General features: G+C 36.9%; 1 protein-coding gene across 9 annotated transcripts in view; it reads right to left on the bottom strand.

Moving 5' to 3' along the window:
- LOC5569161 (activating transcription factor 7-interacting protein 1) overlaps positions 1 to 27,145 on the bottom strand; it is a 64,532-nt gene that overhangs the window by 21,537 nt on the left and 15,850 nt on the right. For 3 of the 9 annotated variants that reach the window (XM_021842476.1, XM_021842474.1, XM_021842471.1), the window contains exon 2: positions 7,573 to 7,896. In XM_021842476.1, coding sequence (XP_021698168.1) covers positions 7,573 to 7,840 — 268 coding nt within the window. In that variant the 5' untranslated portion in view covers positions 7,841 to 7,896. Of the gene's footprint in view, positions 1 to 7,572; positions 7,897 to 7,967; positions 8,415 to 17,066; positions 17,170 to 27,145 lie in introns of those variants that run through there. The other 6 variants (XM_021842472.1, XM_021842473.1, XM_021842469.1 and 3 more) reach the window with 6 other exon arrangements.

Raw genomic sequence — 27,145 nt, 5'->3', positions numbered from 1 at the left:
GAGTAATATTCCCTACGTCGTACATGATAACGATGTGTCTAGCTAGCTAATAGTAAGAGTGGCTACGGATCATTCTGGTTAGCAAAAGGCAAACTGATCGTCACCAATAATATTAATGTCCACTTCGAATAGATTAATTATTTGAAATGGGCATCAATTCTTTCAATGACGCAGAATGTCCGTTGGATCACATCCGAGATATTACTGCGTCTATGCCATATGAATTATGACGCGGCTTTAAGCAAAAAATGCCAAAATGTGATACCACCACTACAGGTTACGCCTTTGGTTTTCATCATATGGGCTAATTGATTATGCCCTCCCATCGCGGCAAGGTCGCATAATCAAGGGGAGGGACTGAGAAATTATAGAGATTCCTCAATGTGTTTGATAAATATGAATTCTTCCGCGTTTTACAAATTCTGTTTCTGATTTTTTTAAAAGACTTCAAACCAACCTCAATTGTATGTGGGTAATCTGAGCAATTCCACCAGAAACTACTTAGATTATCAAAAAACTCCCACAGAAATAGGTAATACTGAAATTTTTTTCAAGTATTACCATGCCCATAGGAAAGGTTTCCTTAAGAAATTGCTTAAGGGCTTCTTTCAAGTGTTTTGCCTGAAATAGTTTTTTTTTAATTATCTTAAAATTTACCCATAAATTCCTTTTGAGCTTCTTTAAAAGAAGTTTGTAGAATACTTCTGGTTATTGTAATTTAAGAAATTTTAAATATTTCGCTTCTTATTTTTTTAAAGTTTTTCCTTCTGGATTGTTCTAAATTATTCTAGGTATTGCACAAAAATATTACATGGCGATTCAAGAACATTTTTTTCCAGGAAATTCTGTGGGATTCCTTCAGAGATTTTTTCGAAAACTAGATATACGAAATCATTTCAGGATTCCTCCCTCCATTTCTGAAGGGATTCTCAAAAAGTTCCCCGAAAAATGTTATACAGAATTCGGAAAGTTCTAAGAAATCTTCCAGAAAAATATTTATATTTAATAGGTATGATTTTCAATAAAAAAAATACATCTCTAAAGCGTTTCGTATTCATTGGTGTAGTAATCAATATTGTTGTTCCTCAGGAAAGAGAAATATTGTGGTACCTCAGAAAAGAGTTTTATGTAAGAACCCTACATTGAAAGTTTATGGCAGTCACAGAAAAATTACCAGGAGTACCTAATGTCTAAAGAAATGTCTTGATGATATCTCAAGAGGAAGATTAGATGAAATTCCTTCCCTTGATGAATTTATTGAAAAAATATTAAATTGACTCCTGAAAATACATTTACAGCATTCTTGAATAAATTTCTGAAGAAATTCCGAAATTTTTCTTAAAGGAATTCAAGAGGAAATACTTTATAACATCTATTGTGGAGACAAAGTAAATTATCCAGAAGGTGAATTAAGAACAAAATTCTGGATAAATCGCTAAAAGAATCCCTAGACATTTTCCTGTGGGATTTTTTGTTGTGAGTTCTTTTTAGGAATACTTGCTGGGAAAAGAGAGGTGCCTGGAGAAATTCGGGAGTTTTTCCTGTGAGAAATGCTGGTGGTATCAATCTTAGGGTATTATTTAAGAAACTTATGATATCCTTATAATCCGTTTCAGTAAATGGCAAGACTGAAATTAACGGTTAATAAGAACTCTACCAATCGAAATTTTCTATTTTTTTCATGGGCGTTGAATGGTCAACAAATTGAACCAAGATGTGTTTTGGATTCCACTTGGCTCACTGTGAAAGTCCTTCATAGTTTAACGTTTCGTACAGAAAAGGGTGCAGAGATTGTGTAAACTCGCGAATAAACATTTGGGGCCTTCGGCGGCTACAAAGCAAAGCCATGCTGAAGGTGTCTGGGTTCGATTCCCGGTCGGTCCAGGATATTTTCGTAGTGGAAATGTCCTTGACTTCCCTGGGCATAAAGTATCATCGTTCCTGCCACACGATGTACGAATGCGAAAATGGCAACTTTGGCAAAGAAAGCTCTCAGTTAATAACTGTGGAAGTGCTCATTGAACACTAAGCTGAGAAGCAGGCTCTGTCCCAGTGAGGACGTTAATGCCAAGAAGAAGAAGAAACTTTTGAAAGCGCTTGTCCTCCTCTGATTGAAATCCTGGCTACGCCCATGTCCACCCCTCATGAGTACAAACCTAGAGAACCAGACACCCATTTTTGTGCTAAAAACTCGCTTGATTGGTATATCAAGTGACTAATCGCCGAAATCCTCAGCGACCTCGGCTCTCTCAGGGGGGGGGGGGTATACGCAACGAGGTTCGCCTACCGTTCATGTTTTGTGGGTGTATTCGTTTGGCTCACATCGCTGCTAGGCATCCCGCTGTTTGAGTGTTGAAATGCATCAGCATTTGCTGTCTGACATGGCCCGCGTTTCGACCTGTGCTGTTTGGGTCGGCCCGCGTGAGAGATGATGCTGTTTGGGACGGCCCGCCCGAGAGATGATTGTTAGGCGAGCTTTGTTTGTAGTTGACAGCCGTACACCCACCCTGGGCTCTCCAGATCCACGCTCCCGGAAAACTGAAGCCCGGCTGCGATTCATCTTTACCTTAATGTCTCCATTGTCATAAGCCCAAAAGCTAACGCTGAATGTAAAGCGGTCAAGTAAAAATTCTTCTAATTACCAATGTAATTTTGACAGCCAATCCAGTAGAAGCACTGTCACTTTTACTTGCACTGAAATGAATTTTATTGTAGAAACTACTGAAACCATGGTAGAATTAAGAACTGCACCAACGATTTTCAACCGACTACATTATTCTGTTAACTCTACCAAAACATAGTCAACATCACTACACAAGAAAATATATCCGGTTTATTTAACCAGAGTTGTAGTATTTTAGAGATGTACCGAATATTCGGCCGGCCGAATATTCGGGCCGAATATCTCAATTATTTTGATTTTGCCGAATATTCGGTCTGCCGAATATTGAAATCTGTTATTCGGCCGAATAGGCCGAATAGTGACCGAATAATAACAAAATAAACTAAATTGTAACAAAACATTATGTTTCACACGAAGGAAAATTAAAAAAAATACTATTTATTTATTCAAGTGACGATACATCAGATTTTCCTTTTGATGGATTCCATGGATGGGGATTGATGCTAAATGTTAAAAAACGTAAAATTTTTCCCTTCTACGGCATTACGGTGCTGCTCAATATACAAGCCATTCAATCTTTCACTCATCTTGCATGGGTTGAATTGTGGCATTTTTTTACGTGATCTGAAAGTGCTTTCCATCTTGGTTTTGTAAAAAAATTTGAAAACAACGAAAATTCATATGTTTGCATTTATTATCGCTTGTGTCACTATAGGAACACATGTAACTATAGTAGCACTATTTCTAATTCCTGTTCCAAAAGCAATACGGCGTAGGCAAAACAGAAAAAAAAAATCGTATTTTTACAAACCTTTTATATTTTTACTTTTTAGAATGGCTGTCGATTAAATCCAAAAAGTTCTTAATTCTTCATTTAGTTTATCCAAAATAAGAAGTTTCCTTACTATAGGAACAATAGGTGTACTATAAGTGCAAGGGAACTAGAATTTTAAGTAAAACGATATATTTCGATCATTTTTTGAACAAAATCGAGCTGTGAATCGATGGTATTTAAATAAATAGCTCCTTCATGTCAAAAAATATTTTGCAACGATTTATAGCAAACCGGTCGTAAAAAGCTACTAATGCGAACACCGACCCTATGCGGTGTATTTGCTACAATTAATATGAACTTCCAGATATAGCTTCCAGAAGTCGGATGAGAAATAAAGCGACGTATTAACCTAGTTCCTTATAAAGCCAAATGGATCAAAAACGCAATCAATAAGATACAAATTCCTTACTTTAGAAATATAAATCCTCAGAACTTATGATTTTTGTTTTTTCTTCACACGGTTTCAAAAGCTTAAAACGATCATTCCGATCAATTCTTCACCGTGGAAGCTATCCCTATTTAAAAACTAGGTGTTATTCGACCGAAATTAAGGGTTTTATTCGGCCGAATATTGAGTCATTATTCGGCCGAATGTTCGGCCGAATATTCGTTTGGCCGAATAATAATTTCTCAACTATTCGGTATTCGGCCGAAAGCCGAATACTGCTATTCGGTACATCTCTAGTATTTATGACTAGAAACATTCGTGACTTGACAAGTTTGGCATTATACTTTTGACCACAATATGTTGTACGGTGGGTGTCAAGGATTGAAATACAATGCTTTATAGTTAATGTTACTATGGGCATGGTCACATTTACTGCACTGCTCTGTAATTTTTACCGGTAATAGTAAAATTAACAGATTTTTGTAGTCGGTGGAAAATCGTTGGTGCAGTTCTTAATTCTACCATGGATTCGGTAGATTATAAAACTAAATTTGATTGCGTATACGAAATAAACGCGCGGATCATTTTTCCGATTGGGAAAGTGACAGCTCTATTTGATTTACATTGCAGACGTTACCGATGTTACGAAATCTACTTAGCAACGCCGCTGTAGCTCAAGTAATTTCGGCAGAGAAATAATTCCTCAACCGTATCTTGTCCTATCATTTTGCACAGTACTTATGAACAGCGTGCTACCCATAAGGAATGGTTTCACAACATAGCTGAGCCTTTCGGATCGTATGACCAATGCATAGAAATAATTTGTTTCGTAATTGTCCGCGTTTTCTTTACAACAATGAATTTGCACCACATTCGTAAAAACTTCGTCATAAACCGTTGCCGGAAACTCTGTAAAAGAAAACCTGTTAACAAAAACGTCTGAAACTGATATGTTGATACTGCCATGAAGTTGTTTCGGGGATAACCTAACTTAAAAATTAACCTAGTTTCAAGAAACAATGACCAATTCATGATTATCTTTTTGAATTGTTGTTCAAAATAGTTGGAAAAGTTACGTATCGACTTTTGAAAAAGAGCATAAATGGCGAACACGCCAAGGACAAAAAAAACCACGTTAATAAAGACAAAAATATTAATATCAGTTCGGAAAACAGATTCTATAGTGACTTGCTTCAAAAAAGAAACCTAGTCACTAGAAAGTGATTCGCTAAAAGTCCTGAATACAGTCCTGAATGAAGCGCTGGTAGTAACTAAGTATCTAAAAAGTAAATATAGCATCCCTAAAGTATATAGGAACTTAAGAGACAAAAAATGACCAAACAGAAACCAAAAAGCGACTCAACGTGCTCGGATTCGTATTTGTTTCAAAAATTTCTCCAAAAATTTGTTTAGGTATTTGTTTAAAATTTCCTTCAGATATTACTCCAAAAATGTCTTCAGGAGTTTATTTAGTGATTTTTACGGATTTCCTAAACTGTCCTTCTAAGAATTTCGTTTTCTAAACCTTCAGAAGTTTATTTAGTAATGTTAACGGATTTCCTAAAATATTCTTTCAAGAGTTTCGTTTTAGAAACTATCAGAATTTTTCTAAGCATAACTACATAAGTTACAACAGCGATTTCATAAGATTCTTTCAGAGATTTTTCAAAAGAAGTCCCAAATCCTCCAGAAATTTACCTATTGATTCTATATTCGTTTTCTCTACACGCAGAACAATATTGTAGGGTTGAATCTAAGAACTCACATATTAAAAACAACAATTCTAGTTTGAATTGAATCAATTCATGGTGTGTTCTAAGTCGGCATTTTTTGGAACAACAAAATTTAGCGTCGAGTGTAATATTGAAGCTCGAATTTCATTTCAACAACTTACAATTGTTGTTCAGCAATATTCTTTTGTTCAATAAACCAATTTTATTTACTGTTGTCGCCAATTTGTATTCAAGAGATAAGCAGAAAAGTTCGATGCGAAAATTATAGTGTGCTGGAAATTGAAACAGATGTGTCCGTGCGATATTTGACAGCAACTGATTTGAAGATCAACATATTCAAGAAGTTTACATTTTCCGCTGGCTATTTTGTGAAATTTGTGACTTCCTTCAGGATTTTCGTTTAGAATTCAAACTTCTGAAAACAATTAGTATTTTCCAGGGTTTTTCTATGATTTATTAAAAAAAATGCCGATAGAGATTTTCCTAATATATCAATCAGAAATTACTCTAAGAATACCATAAGGAATGGAATTATTCGAGAGATGCCTCCTAACATTTCTTCCAGAAATACTTTGAGAATTTTTCCAGGAAAGTGTCAATTAATTTTTCCAGTCATTTTTACAGGAATGATTTGTTTTTTTTTTTCAGAAATTATTGGAGATTTTTTTAAATCCGGGTGCTATTTCATAATAAAATTCTAAACTAACATTTGATGAAACTTGACAGTTCTGCATTAACTTTTGATTAGCTATCACAAGATTCTCAGAAAGCACTGCTGGACTCTTGATGAAATTTCGGGGTATTCCTAGACAATTCGCTAGGATAACTGAAAATAATATCAATCAAATAATAATATAATGGATAATATCCTGCAGGAATTCCTTGAAAATTATCGTAAGAAATCCCTGAAGAAATGATCTGAGTTATTACAGAAATGATTACTGTAGTATTAGCTGGTGTAAAATCCTAAATGAACTTTCAAAGATTGATTGTGAGGCTCAGCCGTGCGGTTAGTGTTGTCAGGCATTTAAGCGCATCGTGTCCTGGGGTGTGGGTTCGACTCCCGCTTCAGCCATTGAAATTTTTCGTCGGGAATGTTTCTCGGCTGTGTCACTGGAGCATGCTTATCCGTTGTCTAGTGTTAAATTACAGTCTGTGGCTAAAGACGGTGTCCATGTCTTTAAAAAAAAAAACTTTCAAAGAATCCACGAAGATTTTACTTGAGAAATTACTCGAGAAATTGTTTGGAAGATCTAGCGAAGTTATTCTCGAATTAATTGCTGGAGAAATTCCTTAATGTCTGGAAGAATTTTGGAGCAATTTTTGGAAATCATGTGGATGAACCCTTCTAGAAATTCACATGAAAATGAAAGAAAAGAAAGAATTCTAGTAAACGTTCCCGGAATTTTTTTTAAATGAATTTCTTCAACAACTCTGGAATGAACCCTTGTAGATTTTGTTGGGAGTAAAATACTCCTGTAGGGATTTTTTCTAAGAATCTGTAGAAGAATCAATCAGTCATAAAATATCTAGAGGAATTGCTGAGATAGCTCTGTGAAATTAGGTAGAAGTGTTGGAGTGCTCAAGGATTGCCTGGAGCGAATTATGAAGAAATTCCTCTAAGCATACCTTGAAACCGAACTAGACGAATTTCTGGGACAATTGGTGAAGAAATCATTACCTACATAAATTTCTGGAGAGATCTCTAATAGAGTCACTAAATAATATGCCAGACGAAATCTCTAAAGAACCCACTAGCAGAATTCCTAAAGCTTTTCTGGAAAATCTGAGAAGAAATTTTAGAAGAATCTGTGAAATAATGCACTGCAAACATGATAAGTAAAAAATTGACTTGATACCGTTTTAGTTAGAACAGAGACTTTAGAAACCTTCCGTTAAAATAGAGACTTTTTAAGTACTTAAAGACCAAACATCAAAAAAGAAACCTGCTCCCAGCCCAGTGTTAGTCTAAAAATTGGGCTATGTTTCTTACCTTCCTCTTCGCAATCATCAAGCTCGGTATACATCAGTCGTTCCATTGTGTCTTCATCCTCTAAACCTTTGGCTTCATTACTATCATCATCTGCTAACCCCGCCGAGGCAGCACTGGTGGCCACATCCAAACCATTTTTGTGAGATTTTCCATTCTGCTGGACGGATTCGGTACTTCCGATTTCCGAATCATCCGCCGTTTCTACTACATTAGTTGGACTCATCTTTGACAATCCGTTCTCCGTAATCGGTTGGTCCACTTCCATCATTTTTCCGAGTTAAATAAGCTTTGGATTTGTTCCGCTGTAGGACGATCAATTCATTTCTGTGAAGGAACAGAGAAATATTTTTGGATTAGTATGTACCTAAGTTATCATACCTATAGAAATGAATGACCTTGTTTCGAGTTTGAGGTTATGTGTTTGTGTGAAACTGTAAATATTGGGGTAGATAATTTTGTACAAATCCAAAATCGTGATACAAACGTATTTAATTTTGAAATAAATCGATATAGTTTCAATCCTTACATTCTTCAAGAACTTTTTCAGTGAAAAAAAAAGTTCCGAGAAACAAATTTGGCTTACTAAAGGTGAATGAACTTTGTAAAACTCCACTCTATGAAGAACAAAAATCACAACACTTATAATTGAAGCAAACAACACTTCATTAAACAAATGCGCTCCTAAAACTTTCAATGTAATGTTTTAGAAGTTTCAAACATTCAATATATATAATGTTCACAGACACAATCGCTACGAATACTAAATTAACTTCGTTGTTAAATGCTTCAAAAGTTCTCCAGAAACTGCCCGCAATGTTTTTCGCGACTTTTACCCCAAACTCGTCGCTCTCGCGAAGGGGGACGCGGCCGATGACACAACTACTATCACAAATCCTGAATGATTTTTGACAGCTAGCCTTTCTTGTGTGAGTGAAGGTTGCGTACCTGCAATGTTTGTTTCGAATGTGCATCGGCTTTGTCGCGTGACTTGGCGACGGCGTCGCTTGGCAGCCTTTTTTGTGCAGCATGTTGCAGATGGGTGGTACCGTGAAACGTGGTGGTATTATTATGTACAAGCGCATTTCTCGCTTAATTTATGTTCTCGCCAAGTTGTGACCAAAGTGTGTAGCTTTATTGCTCCTGAGCAAACTAAGGGCCAAATCACAAATTTCATAACGCAAAACGGGGTGGGTTACGGTGTAATGCATCAAGGGTGAGCGGGTACCAAAAATGGCATTTTTTTGCGTTATGAAATTTGTGAATGAACCCTTATGGGTTTACACGTTTTATTTAACAATGCGAGAAGATCAAGGTTCCGAATTCACACTCACTCTCACGGTAAGGGATGGTACACAAATTATGTCACGCTAAATTTCAACTTTTTTGACCCCATCCCCCTCCCCCTTTGTCACGTTTTTTGTATGAGTCCTCCGAAATTGTTGTATGGCTTGTCACACTTGGCTTTTCTCTATTTCCTATCCATATGGAGAACTTCTCCTGTATCCATCGCCACGAGCAGCAGTTGCTGTTATGCACCAAATTAACCACTACTTTCGTTAAGTTGGCGCGGTAGCATGGGTAGCGTGCACACATCGTGGTTGTTTTTATCAATTTTCTAGGTTCAAATCCCGTCGCTGGCACTAGTTTTTGTTTATCCACATAATGATAATTCTCGGGAGCAGTTGGTGAGCGAAAATATGATGGAGTGAAACTATGTGGATATGATGGAGTGAAAAACAAACTATCCCCAGAGTGGAATGATTTTCGGTTATCCTCCAGAAAGTTAGTGTGAGCGCAAAAAGATGTTCGAGTGAGGAAGCAAAAAAGCTTTCTCCTTACGTGCGAAAAATCGTAGATTTCGCATCATTGATACGAAAAGTCAGAACCCTGGAGAATATCCTCCTCTATCTCCCAGTGGCCAGTGGTGATAGTGTGTATCTCGGTCCTTGCCATAATCTCATTCCAGCCATTTCAATTTGCCTTGGCACACAGTGGTCTAGATTTGGAAAATCGTGACAGAAAATCTACCTTCTCAATATTTTACTATTTTCAACCCCTCTACTAGCAGTTTCATTTTTTACCACAAAAATAATAGGGGTATTCACTGAAAGTAGCGTAAAGTGTGGTATTTGCATAGAAACATTTCAAATGAAATATTTCTTTCCTGATTTCAGGCGGTACAAAATAAGAAGTTTATAATCTAGTTACCCAATAAAAAAAAATACCAGGCTTGTCAGAAGCTTGTTTGTTTGTTTGAGTTACGATATTTTATTTGATTCGTTTCAGCCAATAGTTCACCATAATTGAAATCCGTTCGGCTGTTTCTTTCGCGGTACCCAGAATTCTTTTCAGATCGTCACCGAAGATCAACAAGCTAATGCTACAAGAACACCTTATGCAACATATTATTTCCAAAGTGGTTGCGGCTTCTGCTTGATTATTTCTCGCAATCATTAAAGTGATCCCACATGAAAGTTTCAGAATCGAAATCTACACCTCAACTAATCAAATGCAGAACGCCCTTACTGACTAGAACAAATTTTGATGACAAATAATGGGAGTCGTTACGCGTTGTGTTCAGTGTGGTCAAGACGTCAAGACTTTTGCTTGGACTTAGACACAACATTCTATTACCGAATGGTAACTTTCATTCCTCCGTGTGGCCATTCAAGTAAAGAAATAATATCCGGTTATAGCAGTAACTCTTTCATTTGTTCCACGACCATACTCATTGTTCTCATATACAGACATCTCTCCCTTACTCGATATTGAAGGGACCATCGAGTTAGGGAGGTATCGAGTTACAGAACACAAAATCAATGCAACTGCGATCCAAGGGACCATCGAGGTAGCCATGAACACCAACTTTTACTATGGTTCTCTAACTCGATATCGAGATACGAAATATCGAGTAAGGGAGAGATGACTGTATATGTTTTCCCCAGTCATTTTCTAATAAACTCCTCCAATTTTATGGAAAATCCTACTCTCACCATCGTTTTCCAATCGCCTTTAATGCTTTAAATACATCCAAATCAAACCTAGAATCTTAGCAAGATTTCTATCAACTTGCGTTTTGAAATTTGTTATTTGTTGATAAATAACATATTGTATGACGGTTGCTATAATGACCGGCGCATTCTTAGATCGGATGGCTGTTGAATCTCAACAACATGAAATGTTTCCTAAGCAGTTAACGCAATTTCGTGCAATATTTAAGTTAACAAGTTTATCACGATATACGCAGGAATTTACGCCATTAGGTAAATACCCCTAATATTTAAATCGCGATAACTTTTTTTTTGTTTTTCGATATTTTTGCACCTTTGTGAACTTGTGAATTCTCAAAAAAATCTTCTAGTTATAGAGTCTGTGTCGATAATGATCATTGGTCAGTTGGATCCGAAGATATTTCAAACTTCCTTGGGCGATGCGTAGCCATAAGGGGTCGTCCATTTTAGAGGGAAGGGGGGGCTTCAAGAATTTGTGATGATGTGTGACGAGGGGGAGGGAGGGGTCTCAACTAGTGGACGTAGCATTTTAAATCATGTTGGTAGAAAAAGCAGCGTTGAAAAAAATGGGAAATAGTTTTTTCATCAAATATGTTTTGTATGTTTTTTTTTTAAAAGCTATGGTTTTGAAATGATGATTTAGTTAAAACAAATATATATGACAATCAACCGTTTAAGTTTTATTCATATTTTTTGTTGGTGCTTTATTTCTTGAAAAGAATGAATAAAGGTACCACGGGGCAAGTGGGACCTAAAAACACGATAGTTCAAACAAATTATTCAATAAAATTTTCAAATGTCAAATTTTTTTAAATCCAACAACACATTTACTGGTGCAACAAATTTACTGGTGTGTACATGAAATTGATCGAATAATTTCTAAATTATGAAAACCTTGGAAGAAAGATTTAGAATGAGCCATTAGACGTAGTTATATACGTCAATCCACATCAGTAAGTCAACCATTACAGTAATTGGATTGATAAATCAGTAATTTTGAGCACTCTTTTTATGTACATAAGGGATCAACCATAAAATACGTAACGCTTTAGGAAGAAAACGTTCATTTATGACTATGACGGAACGCCCCACTTATCCCGGATTCTCACTAGTCCCGGGGTACCTTACTTATTGAGGCAAATATTAACATTATCATGGTTAAATATGACAATCATTTAGTCAATTTTGCGTTCAATGTTGTAGCGGATCTTCACCCTATCAACTAATCTATTTGTATTGATACATCAATGTTCTTGATAGAATAGCCTGGATAACAATGAGGACATCGAATTCGAGTGTAATCGAAATTGCCCAATCATTCAAAGGAATTACTCGGTAATTGAAATAAAAATCATCCTTATTATTCCATTGTTTCATTATGAGTTTCGTAAAAGGAGAACGAAAATGAAGTTTAATTAAATATTAACATAGCATAGCATAGCATAGTATAGACTGACTGTACATGTCAATGGTTACTACTCCGTGATTGATCGGAACTGGCAAGAATTGCACTACGATCCAAATGAATAAGGGATGGGAGTTTCCGCTTACTCTCGAAGTGCAATTATAGATGATTCAATATTATTGATCAATAACGGCGCCGGCCAAGTCCTTACAGTCAGTTGGGATGGGGAAGGAATGTTAGGGTGTAATGATTGTTGCTTCTAGAGACCGAGAATACCTCTGCATCTCCACAATCACCACGAGAAGGGTGTTTATTAGTGAGGGAGGAAACTGGGAGTCACCTCTGGTCGATGATGCGATCCATGGACAAGTGGAAATATACGACTTATATTTAAAGCTAGTTTTGTATTTTTGTCTCGAGAAGTTTTTGGTAGAAGCATTAAAAAATACGTCAACATGTATAATGTCGAACAATTCAAGAGATGTTTTTTTCTAATGACGAAAACTGAAAATTACATGTATATATTTTAAATTATATGAAACAGGAACAATGCCGACACTTATAGTGAGGAACTATACATAGTTTGTTTGAAAATTACATATGAGTATTACTGTGCATTTTGTCTCGATATGGTAGAAGTTTTAAAAAAATACGTCAACATTCACAATGTCGAACAATTCAAAAGATAATTTTTAATAATATCAAAGAAAGAAAAATATATGTATATTGAAATTGTATAAGAAAAAAGCATAATGCCGAGACTTATGATAACGAACCATACAAAGTATGTTTTAATTTTACATAAAAGTTACGCTTTCAAGAAAAAAATGTGTTATCACAAGCATGAAACGAACTCACTAGTTGGTAATCCATCCTCGACTGAACACAAAACTGACACTGACAGCAAAACTTCTTGGCGTCCCGAAAACAAACCGTCTTGCTTGTGCCTTCCCAAATACCTACCCGGCAAGACGCGTCAAAACAGAAAAAAAATCTTCGGCGATGAAACCACGCGCGAAACCCTGAGCAAAACCAATCTGACGACGCAAAATCGAACCGTCCTGCTTGGGCTTCACGAAGAACTACCTAACCTAGCAAACCGCTCCAAAACAGGAAAAATAAAAATCTCCGGCACCGAAAACACGCGCAAAACCGTGAGCAAAATCTATCGGACGACGCAAAACCGAACTGTCCTGCTTGAGCTCACGAAGCACTACCCAGCAAGATACTCCAAAACAGAAAAAAAATCTCAAGCGACGAAAACACGCGCGAAACCGTGAGCAAAATCGAACCGTCCTGCTTGGGCTTCACGAAGAACTACCTAACCTAGCAAACCGCTCCAAAACAGGAAAAATAAAAATCTCCGGCACCGAAAACACGCGCAAAACCGTGAGCAAAATCTATCGGACGACGCAAAACCGAACTGTCCTGCTTGAGCTTCACGAAGCACTACCCAGCAAGATACTCCAAAACAGGAAAAAAATCTCAAGCGACGAAAACACGCGCGAAAGCGTGAGCAAAATCTATCGGAGGACGCAAAACCGAACTGTCCTGCTTGAGCTTCACGAAGCACTACCCAGCAAGACGCTCCGAAACAGGAAAAAAAATCTCCGGCGACGAAAACTCGCGCGAAACCGTGTGCAAAATCTATCGGACGATGCAAAACTGAACTGTCCTGCTCGGGCTTCACGAAGCACTCCGAAGTTTAATTAAATATTAACATAAATGAATAATTTGTATAATAATCTCGAAGATTTTTGATACATTCCAAATAGTGAATTTTATTTTTCTCTATCTAAGAGATTTAGATAATAATGCAAAGATTTATCCCAAATTATGATACTTTGTTGATTATATTTACTGTTCCTTACAACGAGTAATTCAGTATATTATAAATTATGTTGTATCCTAACTCATCATTGTAAGCTTCGTCAATCCAAACATTTTTTACTTTTTTTCAAAAAAGTTTTGACGTTCACTACGTCTACTGGCAATATACAATTGGAAATCTAAAATCTTGCAACCGTCACGAAATTATGTTAGATTTTGAACGCTTATAACTCAATTCATCGATAGATTTTCAATACTTTCCTGCCAATCGGTCGGAAATTTATACTATATTTTACTCAAATGGAGAAAACTATTGATTTTTGACGAAACACTTTTGAAAATTGGATATTGCTCGAATCTAACAGTTAAATCGGCCCTTTTCATGAATGATTGACAATACAATAATTGAAATTTATGGTGGCGATGTCGGTAACTGGGGCACTTCTCCGAACGGAGAGCTCCTCGCTGTTCTTAAATGCACAAACCAAAGACAAATTAAAGACCTCCATGTACCATGTAGTTGCCCAAAATTTTATGGCTCATAAGGTAATCTAGAATGCCGTGAAAAGTGTACTGCGATCTTTCAAACTTGGGTACCTTTTGTACTACCGAGGGACCAAATGCAGTACTAGAAGTGGTATCCAATCTGAACCCGAGTGGGACGGACCTGCACAAACCATTACATTCTGAATAATAACTAAAGGAAGGTTGCAATTATGTCAATTGACTAAAATTCAAATGCAACAAATCACATGGCGTAGTTAACGTCATGCGGTCGTGTATTGTACACAACCCCCTCTGATTTTTTGTTTTATTGAGCTAAGCTTGATTACGACAAAAAATTAAATTGAACCTGTAAACAACAACCAAAATTATGTAATTTGAACAGGAAATTGGTTTGTTTAAAACTGTTTTCCAAATGTCTTTTGATCGCTACGGTATACCAAACTATTAATATCAATAATTATCAAACTTTGTTTTGAATTTCGAAAATTCAATGTTTCGTTTAATACATAATTTATTGTATTATGGCATATAATTAGGCCTACAATCAATTCAATTCACATTTATAAGGTTTAATCACCGCATGACTTTGTTATTATGAAAATTTATTGGCTTTTTTCGGTGAATAACAATACCTATACTCAGAGTGAAATGGAGTAACGAAAGTAATGAAATGACAAGATGGATAGAATCGCAAGCGAGCGACGAGAGAAATGAATAGATGTTGAAAATTTGTTTTAACAGAGGGCCATATGTGTGAACAACACAATCGAAACGACAAATCGTTGCCTAACGTCCTGGTCTTGAACGGCTAGATGTTGTAGTGTTGGTCACTACTAACACTAGACAGGCCTGTTAGTAGTGACCAACACTACAACATCTAGCCGTTCAAGACCAGGACGTTAGGCAACGATTTGTCGTTTCGATTGTGTTGTTCACACATATGGCCCTCTGTTAAAACAAATTTTCAACATCTATTCATTTCTCTCGTCGCTCGCTTGCGATTCTATCCATCTTGTCATTTCATTACTTTCGTTACTCCCTTTCACTCTGAGTATAGGTATTGTTATTCACCGAAAAAAGCCAATAAATTTTCATAATATCAATTCAATTCAGTAATAACTAAAGCCTTTTTTCATATTTTTAGGAATATTTTCCGGAACTTCTACTTCTCAGCATCAAAGTGCAGCGAGAATAGTCGTCTTGCTACTCGGAATTTGCTCCAAACGGAAAAGCATAATATTTCTCAAAATGAGTAAAAAGTGATATGTTTATAGTGGTGGTGGTATATATATTTGTAATGCAATAAAACATTTAGTTTCAACAAATTTGTTTTTATTATTAAAATTTATGTGTTGCATTTTCTTCTTATTCTTCTTCCAATCAATAAATAATCGTATACCGAATTTCGGTAATAGTGTGCCGAGATTTTTGGCAATAGATTACCGATCTCTTCGTCGAATTTTGACAGCTGGGTTGATTTAACATTTTACAGCACAATCGGCACTTTAAACTTTTACCGAGATTTTCACCGAAATCTCAGCTGTTGGGTTCTCGGCAATTATTTTTGCCGACCTCGGCGAAACAAATTAAGTGTGACATTAATGGGAGTATGTTGTGAAAAAAAAACAATTTGATGACGGGATGAGTAATGAGCATTAAGGTTTCTGGTACCACACTGGCCAAAAATATATTGAAAACTAAAAACAACATCATACTGCAATTTTCAGATATCTTCAAGAATACTTAACCGATTTGTATGATTTTTTAGAGTAGCTTCTTATTATTTGGAATTGTATAGCAGTTGTTCCCGATCGCCACAGTTATCAAATCAATCAAACTTTCGGGAAAGCGACCACAATTACAATTTGTATTTTTTTTTTGTTAGGGACTAAGGAAGATAAATAAAGCAAAAAATAAAACAAAAGCCGTTGACCCAGCAATAAACTGTGATGATAGAATTATTAGTACTTCACAATTTAGCGACTCCAACTGTTACACGCTCCACGCGACCGACCACCACACGGTGAGGATGCAGTGCGATAGCGTGTTGCAAGCAAGAGTGTTTTGTAGCACAGAGAGATGTATTACACTTACTTATACATGTATGTATTTTGCTCGATTTGGATCAATCATGCCATTTGCAAAGTTATAAATAAAACTTATTTAAGTTTTCTTTAGTACATTTTATATAATATTGAAAATATACATTAAGTTACTTATAAAACAACCTTTAAAAAGTTAATTCAATTGAAAATGTTACTTTTATAAAAGTTTATTATTATTAGTATTTCATAATATTGATAGGAAATAAATTTTGAACGATTTACCATACCATAGTTAACAAATGCAAAATTATTAATAGTTCATATATGTAAAAATTCCAATATGAAGATCATTAAAATTTAATTAAACATCAAAAGTGATGCGTTTTTAATTTTTACCGTAACCGAAGCCAACTACACTCGAACAAGCAAAAAGCACGTTCCCCAAAACGGAGCATCAACATGAAAAAGCGAATCGACGAGGCAGCTTACAATCGTCGCCTGCTCGCCAAGCGCAAAGTGACGATAGGAGCAAAAACTTTGTCGTGCATCAAAAATAATTTATTGAACTTCTCATGGGTGTTGTTCTGCCCCCGATTCTGATATAATGTGTGCGAACATGTTAAATGGCAATGTATGAGTGTGATACTCAACTGTTATCCTACTTGTTATAAATATAACAAATCGAAAAGGACTCACCCAAGTTGTACAAACAATGGATTGTTAACTGTTGTTAAAATCGGCAAGCGACTATCACAAAACGTCCGGTTGCTAGCAATCTCGCACTAATACTAACGTGTCTGTCATGAAATTCAACGTAACCACGTTTTCTCGAGTTGTTTTTTACCCGGAGAATCGACGTCTCCGACGAGAGCCGAAGTTTGCCGAATGAATACGAATGCTCTGTTGTGTCATATTTTAGCTTCAGAAAAACTTATAAAACTTTTAAATAACTTATACAAAGTTTTGAATTGCTTTATATAAGGATGGGATATATTAATAACTAATTTAAAAATGTATTAACATTCAATGATAATGTTATTAGTAACAAAACCTAAGCATATAATGAAATATAAAACAAGAAAAAAACGTACAAATCATATAAAGTTATCTGATCATCAACAACAATCGACCGTCTTGCCCACATAAGCGCTCATCAGTTCTATTTTCCACACCATGCAAGGTTACTAATTTCGCCAGAGTAAAGCAGGATTGATGTAGCTGGCGTTGTTTCACGCGTGTGTTGGAGGAACTTCTTCACTACAATGTAGCATGAGTGTCAGATATACGTAATTGCTAGGTAGTGCCAGGAATTAAAGCTTTATAGCTTTAAGATGAATTCTGTGTTTGAAATACCTTGCGTTTGCTCGTATATAATGAGAAATACGAGTAAATAAGTGGGGGAGATCCGTTCATTTTAAATGTAATTAATTTACGTGTATAGTCTCCAGTTTTAACCCTTATTTCACCATTGTTACGATTTTGTGATAAGAAATCGTCCATAAATTACGCCAAGCTCTTAACAGAGTGGGGGGTTCATGGAAACGTAACGATCAATGCAAAATTTGTAAAATCTACATACAAAAAGTGTGTCAAAAATTACGTCGCGTAATATATGGACGACCCCATACTAGACCTACTGTCTTAAATTTAAAAAAAATCGAAACGTACAATGTCCATTAGCAATAGTCGCTTATCCAGTAGTTTCAGTAGTTCTCGTAATTTATGATCTGAACTATTTCATGGCCTCCTACTCTTCCTTCCTTCGAACCAACACGGCACCAGAGCAAAGTGAACCCCTCAAATGTTGCCCTACCAGCCTCTCAGCCGTAACGCACAGCTTACTGTGCTAGCGTATAATGTTTGCGCTCGTAGAAGGTTGAGTAGTGCAATTGAGAGTCTCCAATATTCACCAAATTTTGGTTTACATCGCATTTCACGGACGGTACAACGATCACAGCACAGCTTAATAATCTTTCATCCTTTCGGGTTTAGTAACAGTACATATAGGTACATCAACGGATGTATCGTTTGTTTAGATAGCAATGTAATACAACAGAATGTGCTATAAAGGTTACAGGTTTGTCAATGTATATTGCTGTAACATACAATTATGCCCCACTAAATTTAGATATTTGCGACCCAGTCACGCATTCCAAAATCACATAACTCAAGCCCCTTGATGTAAGACATGGTTTTTGCATGATACATTTCAACAAATATATTACGTGGACACTAATAGGGAAGATATATGCTGTAGTTTTTCAGATTGCGAGCTGAATATTAAGAATTGTCTACATATTTGTGTTGGGAAAGACAGCGTTGGTTCTGAAATGAATTAAAAAGGGTTAGTGGTATAGGGGTTATTCAGAAACCACGAATCATCTCCTCTCGTTTTCTGATTCCTACACACGTCAAAGTTTCTATATATAACTATGATTAATCCCTACGAATTGATACATTACAGTAAGGCGAGGCGATACACCAACACTAACGGACATCATAAAAAATCAATAATCGGAATGAAGGCATATCAACACTGAAGTGAAGCTCACGATTTAGCACTTGCTCTCAACTACTGCAAAAAATTGTTTTGAACAGTGCTAAATTTATGTACGTTGCTTTACCTTGAATTAATGGTTATTTTTATTTTAAATTTTGGACAAAGAAGAGGCCACGTGTTTTATGCTGTTTATGGACAACACGTTGTTGCCGGTTTACATCTGCTTCAGTTTTTGACATTTTTCAATAGAAATAGATTATGTACAGTGATTCGGTAGATCCTCATCTCCCTTTCAAACTTCCTGTTATATGTAAACGATGTCTCATACTTATCTTTGAGGGGTCGTTCACAAATTACGTCACGCTCTTACGGGAGCGGAGGGGGTGATTCGGTAGACTTTCATCTTCTCTATCAAACTACCTGTTATTTGTAAACGACGCCTTTTATTCGTATTTGAGGGGTCGTTCATTACATGCGTCTTGCCTTAAGGAGATGAGGGGGTCAGGAAAGCGTGACGATACATATAAAATTTTTAAAGCCCTCATGTAAAAGGTTTGAAAGCGGAAATGCTTGCTTAGCGTAATTTATGAACAATCAATAAAAACTAACAAGACGTTAAAACAGGGTACGTTCACGAACCACGTGACGTTCATAGTAGAAAAATGTGTTATCTTAACAAAAGTCACAAGAGGGTGGGGGTACTCAATACCAGAGGTAAAAAGAATTGTATTGAATGGGTGTGATCATCCATAGATGACGATACAAGCTGAATTGAGAATATTTTCAAACGTCACCTTTGTCTAGCGCTAACCTAGAAAAACGCCTACAGACTTCTATAAAAACTAGATTGTATTACAAAAATTTAATAAATTCAAGTATCCATCTAGGGGCCGCCGAGCGGCAGAAACGTTTTGTTTTTCTCGCAAACACTTCCCATGCACGTTCGACACCGCATAGCTCTTCGATCGCAGCAGGCTGTGCTCTCCGCCCGGCACGAGGCACAGAAAAGCAAAGCGTAGCAGATAGGAGCCAAGCAAGCTATACGTGAACTGAAATACGACATCGGAAGCAAAAACGCCACAGCTGCCTGGGCACGATTCCATGGAAAGAGGTCGAGAGAAATCGATTTTTCAGTACTGTACCAAGTGCTGTAGAATACAAGATGGCGGCGGGCAGAAGCAGTGATCACATTTTTAGAAGATTATATTCAGAGGGACATCCATGGATCACGTAACAATGTATAAAATTAATTGATAGAACTTTTTGTAGTACTAGAAAGTCTTCTCACAAATCATGAACGTTGAAGTATATATCCATGTACCTATTTAAGATTAAAATAACAAAAGCAATAAATTATCATCTGAAGCTCAGAACGAAAAAAATGTCCATCAAAGGGCATTCTAGACGTGCACCACAGACAAACAGACGTAACACTTAGAACAAATCTCGATCAAAATCATAGTCACGAGGACATGTACGCCCAATGCTAGAATTAGTGTATTTGGCCGACGGGCCAACAGATGGCGGTAGTGTGTAAATGTCAAACGCGAACAAAAACGATGCGAGCGCTGCGGGTGGCGGATTGGCCACCTACCATATTTTTGAATCGACCGTTAAAAAGGTGGTCGATAGACAATGATGAGAGTGTGACGTCTGTTTGTCTGTGCGTGCACGTTATAGCAGCTCATAGCATGCAAGATGAGCGTGGACCAAGCAACTGGGAAAGGGTGGAAGAAAATAGCGAGGTAGCTAGCAGCACTGTACTCATACAAAGATACTGCGTTGCACTGCGGCAAATACATGGAACACAAAGCTAATCTATATTTATCTTGGATCACAAAGTCCATTCACGGAATTTTTGTATTACATCACTTGGCATACTGTAGTTCACTCCTAAAACTTTATAATTGTTTATTTCTTTGTAGCTGTTAACTAATTATGGAAGACAGTTTTGCTGGTTTTTGAAACCTATTTCCCCCTTCAAGGGCTGTCTATAAACCACGTGCCCCTTTTTCAAATTTTCAGACCCTCCTTCCCCCCGCGGTCATTCGTCCCTACAAAGATTTTATATTTGCTATGGATTGTGGTCTTTGGTCTAACCTCCCCTCCTCCCTATATGACCACCTGGTTTATGGTCGCCCCCTCGTGAATTTTTTTTTAATTCAAGATTAATGTATATGGCGTGTAACAAAATCAAATTCCCCTCTCTTGCATAACCCCTTACGTAATCAATGGACGACCATCTAATTATTTTATTATGGTACTGCAGTACTTCCCAAACTGTGCGCCGCGGCGCCCTGGTGCGCCGTAGCATTTCTTCAGGGGCGCCGCAAGTTGATTCATGATTAAATTTAAAATCTTCCCATTATCTTAAAAAACATTTCAAATTTTCGGATATAAATAATGTGGGTTCAGATTATAACCGTTTTCAGCGACTGTCATTCATTGTTGACAACTTTTGAAATTGATCTTGTTTTTGGCATTCGAGGCCGTGCGGTTAGTGTCGTCAAGCATTGTGCTGAGAAGTGTTACTTCGATTCTCACTTCAGTCCGGGAAACTTTTCGTAAGGAACGTTTTCCGATTGTTTCACAGGGCGTGCATGGTCCTACTTTCAAGGAATCAAATCATCTACTGGAAGCAGGGTAGTGTTGGTGTGTTTAAAAGATGTAATTATGATTAATGTATTTATTTGATTGACTCAAAATACAGCATTCAAGACTTTTTTGCTCAGATTGTTTGTTTGAAAAATATATAATGTAAAATGGTTTTGCTACACAGACATAAAAACAGATTTTTTTTTAAGACGAGCAAGAAATTTGAATTAATTAACTCATTACGCGTGGTAAAGATGGACAAATTATGGGTGATATTATGGAAAAAATCCACGTGCTCGGCTGGAATTTGAACCCAGGACTCTTGTATGCTAGACTAGCGCTTTACCAACTAAGCTACCGAGCCACTTGGTGACCCAATAACTGAGTTGGTTACAAGCGCTCGTCTAGCATACAAGAGTCCTGGGTTCAAATCCCAGCCGAGCACGTGGATTTTTTTTTCATAATTTCACCCATAACTTGTTCATCTTTACCACGCGTAATGAGTTAATTAATTTAATAACCATGCGGATTGGATTACTGAACAGCTCAATATAAGCGTCAATTTAAGAAATTTGATTCAACATTTACAGTTATGAAAACACTCATTTTCGATGACACGATTACAAATTGATCATATGATGAATGTCCAATCCTACTTTTTATTTAAGTTTTGAAAACTGGAGCTTCTTTTTTACATTTTTTTATCTGATTCTTCTTCTCGCATTATTGATAAGTTGCAAAAAAAAAAAAAATAAGGAATATGCAGGATAATTGCAAGAAAATTATCAATCGTTCACAATTACAGAAACAGGAGAGTTCTGCGTTTGTGCATTGGTTGTATTTTTTTAGTAAAACTTTCATTTTTTCTAATGAGTATTGAAATAGAAAATTCACTTGTTAGAACAAAAGTTTCACGAGTTCACATTTTACTTGCAAAAGCATATTTGTGTGAGTATATTTAGAATAAATTAGAATATCTCAATATCGTTTGAAAATCGACATTGAAAATAAAACTCAATTAAACTTTGAACCCCAAAAGTTGACTAAGGAAAGAAATCGAACTGTCTAGAAATTGCACCAAACATCACTTTGAGTTATTCGTTTTAAGTAGGATGATCAAAGTATTTTGGACAGACCGTTACACGTATATAATTTGGGCAATTATGGCAAAATCAAAATGGAAAAGGCCGCATTAAATACGCGTAACCAGCGTCATAATACACCCTAATAATCCTCAAAGTTATTTTGGTGTTGTTTTGTCCATATTTAAAGTATTATATTTCTGGTAAGAAGTGAGGAAAATACAAAAAAAAATAATATCTCATGTATAAGGAAGTCCTCTCCCTTCAGTTTTTTGTTCCGGTGCGCCGCGTCATTCGCAGAAAATTGCTAAGGGCGCCACGATCTAAGAAAGTTTGGGAACCTCTGTGGTACTGGATGCGAAACTCTTTAGAAACAAAATGCATCCATGTTTGACAATTTATCGATTACTTCTGTAATGCAAATCATGAAGATCCCAAGTCACCGTTGCTAAGAAATATCACATGTAAACCCACTACTTGCACTGCAAAATCATGTATGTAGCGCTCGTCATCCATATCCGCGGCTATAGACCGTATACTCTCTATTCGTGTATTCTTCACAAGTTGAAGAAGCGAATGTGAAACTGCACTCCATAAAAACCGGTTTCCAAAGAGTAGATTCTTCACGTGGCGTACTTTTAAGCGGAACTTAAAGAATTGAAGCTATGTGCAATGCTTTGTAGTTAATACATAATTGAAACTATATCACTCGTGAATATTTAATACGATAGTTTTCAAAAGGTCATAAATTAAGATACATTGAAGGTTTCAATAGCTTGGTCAAGAAACTAAAAATAACAAATGTGCATCATTCTACACACTTAGGTTTTTTCTCGTTGTTCGGTATTTTTTTTTACCGGAAACGTACTGTAAATAAATATTTAACTGAAATTTCGGTATCACAAACGAGATTTACCGAACACCCTTGAATATACAAGAAAATCAAAACAATATTCGTCGACTTTAGCCGAACTCGTCCTTTTATTTACCGAAAAAACTGTAAATCGTTTAGATTCACCGTAGACTGTAATTTTTTACCGTACTTCAGTTCATAGTGCCACACCGCTTTACCGAACAAATTGTGATTTGATATTTTTGAGGCCACCATATTTGTTTTGATGTGCTAGTCAACATGATAGTATTGCATCCAAAAACGTTTAATATTTTGCGTTTCTGTGTTGTGGCCATGGACACTGTCTTCTAAAAAAAATAAATGAAACTACAACAACAGGATGAGCGCCTGGAACTACTTTTCCGTAAGTACGAGCTGAGGGATTCTATTAAAAAAACTATTTTTAAGATCGAATGAAATATTTTCGTTGTAGTATCCAACTGTCCAATTACGGTTCCGGATGGAATCGTCACATTAACGAGCATAACCACCCATGACGGAATCGGTGACGCTTTTCTGCAAAACCGCGCGTTCGAGTTGTTGGTGATGCCGCTGGTGGTTTCCCATTTTCATAAACAGACAAGCAGTTCATTTCATACGAATTTAAAACGAAAACGCGAAATAAATCGATAAACTTTTACTATCAATATGAAATTTGGGGCCCAGATAGCCGTAGCGGTAAACGCGCAGGTATTCAGCATGACCATGCTGAGGGTCGTGGGTTCGAATCCCGCTGGTCGAGGATCTTTTCGTAAAGGAAATTTTCTCGATTCCCAGGGCATAGAGTATCTTCGTACCTGCCACACGAATAACACATGCAAAAATGGTCAATCGGCAAAGAAAGCTCTCAGTTAATAACTGTGGAAGTGCTCATAAGAACACTAATCTGAGAAGCAGGCTTTGTCCCAGTTGGGACGTAACGCCAGAAAGAAGAGAAGATGAAATTTGTTATTTTTATTTTGTTTTGATCATCCAATTCTATTCCGACTGCCTGCTGTTACGAACAGTGCGTTCGGTAGTTTATTTTACAATTGGGTCCTAAATTTTTTAATGAAATCTTGTTTTTATTCAAGAACACAAAAGAGCATCTCACTGCAACTACTTTAGCTATTTTTCCCGCTCAAATAACGGCTATATCATGTTTAAACTTTAATTTAAAAATTGGGTCCATAAATGAACCTTGACACTTAAGATCATGTTTGACGTTCGCTTAGTCGACAAAAACACCACAGGGGTTTTAGTTTTAACACTGGGGTTATTCCTATCTGACATTTCGGAAGGGACACGGAAAACAAAATGCACCCAAAATTTGAGTTTAAGCCAAGGGGTGTGACAAAATCTAAAAATATGTTTTTTGGACTCAAATCAACGGAAAACATTAGAAAATTGAGTAAACGTGTGTTATTGGCCTAAACTTAAGCGTTTGGCACTAAAATTGGGACAGGGCTTTAGGACCCTATTGGGTTGTTTAGTAATGAAAAATTCACGGTTTTTTGTAGCCGTATCGAAAGAGCGCATTTTTCTAAGTGTAACACGATTTTATTGCGCTTTAATATCTCAATTTTGATATAGTAAATGATTTAAAAAGATTTCATTCCGTCGACTGAATGACATTTCATTTTACATAATGACAGCTCGTCCCGAAGTAAAACTTGCCGAGGGGTGATTCAAACACGATTTCCATACTAAGTTCGAACGTGTTTTAAAAATAGTTCCAGGGCACGGAAAATTATGAAACTTTGGATTCTGGCTCAGTTTTTAACGTAGAATCAGAATATGTAAAAAACAGGATACCCCTAAACAAGCCAATTCGTTCGGTAATAATTCACGAGCATATTGTAATTTTTTGACAGCTGCGTGTCGATTGAAATTACAGATTGTTCGGTAATCCTGAACTTTACCGGAAGCATTACCGAGCGCTCAGCGGTTTATATTTCGGTAAAAAAATTACCGGAGTCGGTGATATTTTCTAAGTGTGTACAGTCGCATGATGGCAGCTCATTATATGATGAGTCTATTCCATTGTTTTGTCTTCTTATGTGAAGCAAAATCATGTATATTGGTTCACTGGTAACAGTTCGTTCGTTGGATTTTGTTGAACGAACTAGGGCACCAACTGTTGATGACATTAAGCGTATGCTAGAATTAGGACATTTGTTATAAATGGAAATTTGATATACGAACGTTTGGTATATACTTCTTTTTTACAAAGGGAATATCTGCAACAAGCCCAAAAACCTTAACACGCACTGTATATTGTCGCACCGCCACCAAACCGGATCGCTCCAGTGAGACTCGCGACGCGCCTCAACTCGTTGCATTTTGAAATCAGTTTTTTAGTGTGGCACTGCATTCTTACGATTTCCATAAACACAGCGCACTATTCACAAATCAGCTGCGACGCTCAGGGTCCAAGAAAATAATAATTTCAAATAAGTGTGGGTCTTGATTTCTACCGGATGCATAATAAAGCAACTATAGCATGTCCTGACAGAAACTTCGTCAAGTGGAAGTTTACCCACAAAGAACAGCGTCTTCTCCATGTTAAGAGCAGCTGATAATTGTCCTAGTGCCAGTATGGGACTCTAAACAGTGCTGTTCGTGCAGTGCAGGCCTTGCGAGCCAGCCGTAAAAATATCAGTGCTGGAAGTAAATTCACACTGAAACGATCGGCATAGACTCAGGGATTGAAAACATTTTGATTGATGGATGACACTTCTCGAATATAATTGACGTCAGAAGCTATCACGGCGCAAACATCGATTCGGACCACTACCTTGTGACGGTTAAAATGCGCCAAAGACTTTTCGTTGTGAACAACATTCGGTACTGACGCCCGCCACGGTACCATCTCGAACGACTCAAGCTATCCGAAGTCGCAACTGATTACGCGCAAAGCCTTGAATAAGCGTTGCCGGATGAGAAAGAGTTCAACGAAGCCCCTCTTGAGGACTTCTGGAGTAGTTTTTTTCATAGTAAGGTACGAAAAGGTTCAACAACCTGGCCTGTTGTGTGTTGGCACGGAGTGGGACTCGGTGTGCTCGTGCACTTCGTCAGTCTCAACCTCTAGCTGTTCTGCTAGTTCGCTGTTGAAGCTTAATATCGTCAAAAACGCTGTGTCTACGGTGTCTCTGCGACTACTCGTTATGCCCAATTGGCGGTTGAAAATTTCGCCGGGGCTTTGGACAGAGGGGTGACCAATTTCGCATAAAGATGTTTCGCATAAGGACGTTTCGTATACGGACGTTTGGCATGATGGTCGTTTCGCATAAAGCAGTTTCATACAAGAACAGGTAGCATTTCAAAGAAGGCATATAATTCTGATTGGGGCCGTCCATAAATGACGTAGCATTTTTTCGCTGATTTTTTACACCCCCCTCCCCCCTTGTAGCATTTCGTCATAAATGCTGATACCCCCCCTTGGAAAATACGTAGCATTTCAAGCAACCCCCCCTCCCTACAACTTACATTTTTTTTATTTGTTTTCCTTAGCAATTGGGTTAAAACAAAAAAATTGGAATTCAAAAGTTCAATACAGATTTTTCTATTAATTACTGACTGAAACGTAAGGATAATCTAACGAATAAATGTTTGATTTGCAGTAGCGCTCAAAAGTAATTTGGAAAACAGTTTTAAATGAACTTTCCTGGCTAAATTGTATTACTTTTACTGTTGTTACCATGAACAATTAGTTTACAGCTGAAAA

The sequence above is a fragment of the Aedes aegypti genome, chromosome 2 (genome assembly GCF_002204515.2).
Source record: "Aedes aegypti strain LVP_AGWG chromosome 2, AaegL5.0 Primary Assembly, whole genome shotgun sequence".
Taxonomy (NCBI): domain Eukaryota; kingdom Metazoa; phylum Arthropoda; class Insecta; order Diptera; family Culicidae; genus Aedes; species Aedes aegypti.
This window is presented reverse-complemented; position numbering and strand designations above follow the sequence as displayed.